This window comes from Octopus bimaculoides, chromosome 17, assembly GCF_001194135.2.
Source record: "Octopus bimaculoides isolate UCB-OBI-ISO-001 chromosome 17, ASM119413v2, whole genome shotgun sequence".
NCBI classification, from domain to species: Eukaryota; Metazoa; Mollusca; class Cephalopoda; order Octopoda; family Octopodidae; genus Octopus; species Octopus bimaculoides.
The window spans coordinates 10297318-10300453 of record NC_068997.1 but is presented as its reverse complement, the minus strand read 5'-3'; the positions used below and the strand labels follow the sequence as shown (position 1 = coordinate 10300453).

At 32.3% G+C, this 3136-nt stretch overlaps 1 protein-coding gene across 2 annotated transcripts in view; it reads left to right on the top strand.

The window, feature by feature from the left end:
- The window catches only part of LOC106882514 (probable cytochrome P450 12a5, mitochondrial), a 58241-nt gene extending 55151 nt beyond the window's left edge, over nucleotides 1-3090 (top strand). For both annotated transcript variants that reach the window (XM_014933217.2, XM_014933226.2), the window contains exons 9-10: nucleotides 1411-1617; nucleotides 2731-3090. In XM_014933217.2, coding sequence (XP_014788703.1) covers nucleotides 1411-1617; nucleotides 2731-2856 — 333 coding nt within the window. In that variant the 3' untranslated portion in view covers nucleotides 2857-3090. The remainder of the gene's footprint in view (nucleotides 1-1410; nucleotides 1618-2730) is intronic.
- The last annotated feature ends 46 nt before the right edge of the window (nucleotides 3091-3136 follow it).

Below are 3136 nucleotides of genomic sequence, written 5' to 3'. Positions count from 1 at the left end.
ATATTACTTAGTGTAGTGAACCAAAAATAATTTTCCATTAACTGAAATCATAACCGTAACAAGGAGAAAACTCATTAGCGTTAATGAACCTGATTTTTGGTTGCTATGGTGACAGCCATAGATATGTTGTGATCTTATTAAACTTCCTCAGAGAGGCACAGGCAATTCGTAGTTATCAAGACTTCAGTACAACTAATAGATATGGTTGCTGGTTGATTTTCATTTCTTGTATGAAAATAATTGATTAATACGCAAATTAATAAGCACAATAGAGAACTTCTGAAGAGCACCATCTGCTGCATAAAGTATTTATAGTTAAATGTATGTAGCCATACTTAGTACGGTAAACTGAAAATAATTGTTTAGCAATTGCTTCCCGTTTCTGAATCTCGCTTCGATGTCCCCTGTATTTCAAGTAGCAGACAATGTTTTCTAGATACCCAAGCGCTTCTCTTCGTTCAACGTATGATTTTTCGGCTATAACAGAACCATGCTTATAGGTCTAAATTTTGATGACCCCCAGATTAGCCAACGTTAATCCTCGGTCTAGTTTCCTCTGATAACATTGTTAGCCTGTTCGTCTCTCTGTGTACGTCTTGCACGTAATACAAATATCATCTGCAAAGATTAGATTATCTAGCGTTCGTTTTTGTGCTCACCGTATGCCTACCCTTTCCGCCAGCATAGTTTGATTGGAGTTAAGGTAGGAGGTGCTGTTTTTACGGTTTCTTCTCTTAATAGTTAAGATTAAGATGATTTTCCTCTCATTCATATCTTTAGCTTCATTAATACCTTATTAAACATCTCAGCTAGCAGCTTATGTGCTCTTCTTCAATATTTCAATTTGAAGTTTAAATTTTGCTCAGGTGACACCCGCTTACTTGCCTTTTGCGGCATCTGGATTCCACCAGCTATTATGCTTCCACTCTCCCGTAATTAACTTTGCAGATGATGTTGTCTTCGTCGTCTTAAACTATTTCGTACTTGATAGTTTTCCTTTTTGCTGTCCATACTCCTTCCCTCAATTCTTTCACTCTCGTTGTTGGTACTCCATTGATTTCTGTTCTATCTTTACTTAGTCGTAGATAAAATCGTTTTAAGTTGGAGTTGTATTTTGTTTCGTTTTGTTCAAAGAATTGTTTTCGTACTTCAAACTAGTAACTTCTTTGCGTTGTTTGATTTCGTTAAGACAGTCTTCCCTTCATCAAGCCGGAACCAATATAAAAAAAATATTCAAGTAGTGCGCATCATTCAAACAGACATACTACTAGGGCCTTTTTGTTAAATCTTAATATACATCAGTATTACTTAGGTAATTTTTTAAATGTTTACATTTATTTTGTTTTTTATGTTTTACTGTTAAAATTCTTAAAGAAAATATTATTTATTCTTTTTCTTATTATTTATTAGACATACGTAAAAATGCATCATATATGGCCGGCAATGAGCGACGAATACTTTGAAAATGCAACAGAATTTAAACCAAATAGATGGATAAGAGATTCGGAAGAAAGGGAAATCACCCATCCGTTCACTGTAATGCAATTCGGCTTCGGGCCGAGAAGTTGTTTGGGAAAACGACTTGCACTCACAGAAACTTATTTATTCATTATTAAAGTAAGTATATTTGTTTAAGAAACGTACCGAAATATAGAAAGTAAGAGAAAGTAAATTTAAATACATTATTCATCTTTAAAAGAAAAAAAGAAAAGAAATTTCCCTTCGCGTTTGGTTTCTAGCAAGAAAAAATGTGTTAGAAGTATTTTGCGTAAATAAATACATAGATAAATAAATAAATAAAATAAAAGAGAAAAACATTCTTGCTATAGAGATAAAATATCTTCAACTGACACGTAATCAAATAATATTTAGTAAAAAAAGTATTTAAAGAAAGTTAACCCTCTCTCTATACTTCTTGAAAATGTTTAATGGTGTCAAACATTAACTAAGTTTTCTCTTTAATTATATGTATGTGTATGTACATATATACACACACACACACACACGCACACACACTCCTCCCCACGCACGCACACACACACACAAAACATATCAGTTAACAGTCATATGAAAATAACGTATAGAGTTGAATTAATTCATTTTCATACATTTTCTGATTGACCTACAAATGTTGTAAGAAAGGCGTTGAGATGGCAGAATGGTTGAATCAGTGAAATTTCTTAACATTTCTTTTGGCTCTTCACATTTTCTGCTCAAATACCGACGGTGCTAACTTTGCCTTTCACCTTTTGGTGGTCGCTGAAATAAGTTACCAGTCAAGTACTGAGGTCGATGTACTCGATTTTCCCCTCCCCTTTAATTTCTTAATATTAATATAACTAATTCATACAAGAGAGAGAGACAGAGAGAGTATGTGTGTGTGTGTGTGTGTGTGTGTGTGTGTGTGTGTGTGTGTGTGTGTGTGTGTGTGTGTGTGTGTGTGTGTGTGTGTGTGTGTGTGTGTGTGTGTGTGTGCGTGTGTGCATATCTATGTATGTATTACGAATTCATTATGTTCATATTATTTTTTATATTTACGAAATGTATTCCATAAGTCGTATAGAAACAACTGTAGCTAAAAACTTCAAGATAAATTCCATTATTTAACACACACACACACATCGGAGTCTTTCTCCTTATCTGTATGCAATGTATATTTGATGTGATCGTTTAAATTTTAGTTATTTACATTAATAATTATTGTTTGTGTTTCTTCTTTTATTTTTACAGATTTTATCGAAATATTCCGTACAATATCCGACAGATTCTTTCGAAATTGTTTCCGAATTACAACACCATCCACCTACAGACATGAAGTTCAAATTTATTGATTGTCCAATTGATTCAACATCTTAATTTCTACGAATATTTTTTATCTATTTATTTGGAACTTTCTTTTAGTTTCCTTTTATGTTTTTCATTTTTTTTTGTTTCCTCAAACAAAATGATCGTTAATCAATTTAACTTTCATCATATCTGTGATATTAGTGTGAGAAAGGTGTGTATATGTGTGTGTGTGTGTGTGTATACATACATACATACATACATACATACATACATACATACATACATACTTATATATATATACATATATATATACATATATATATACATATATATATACATATATATATAT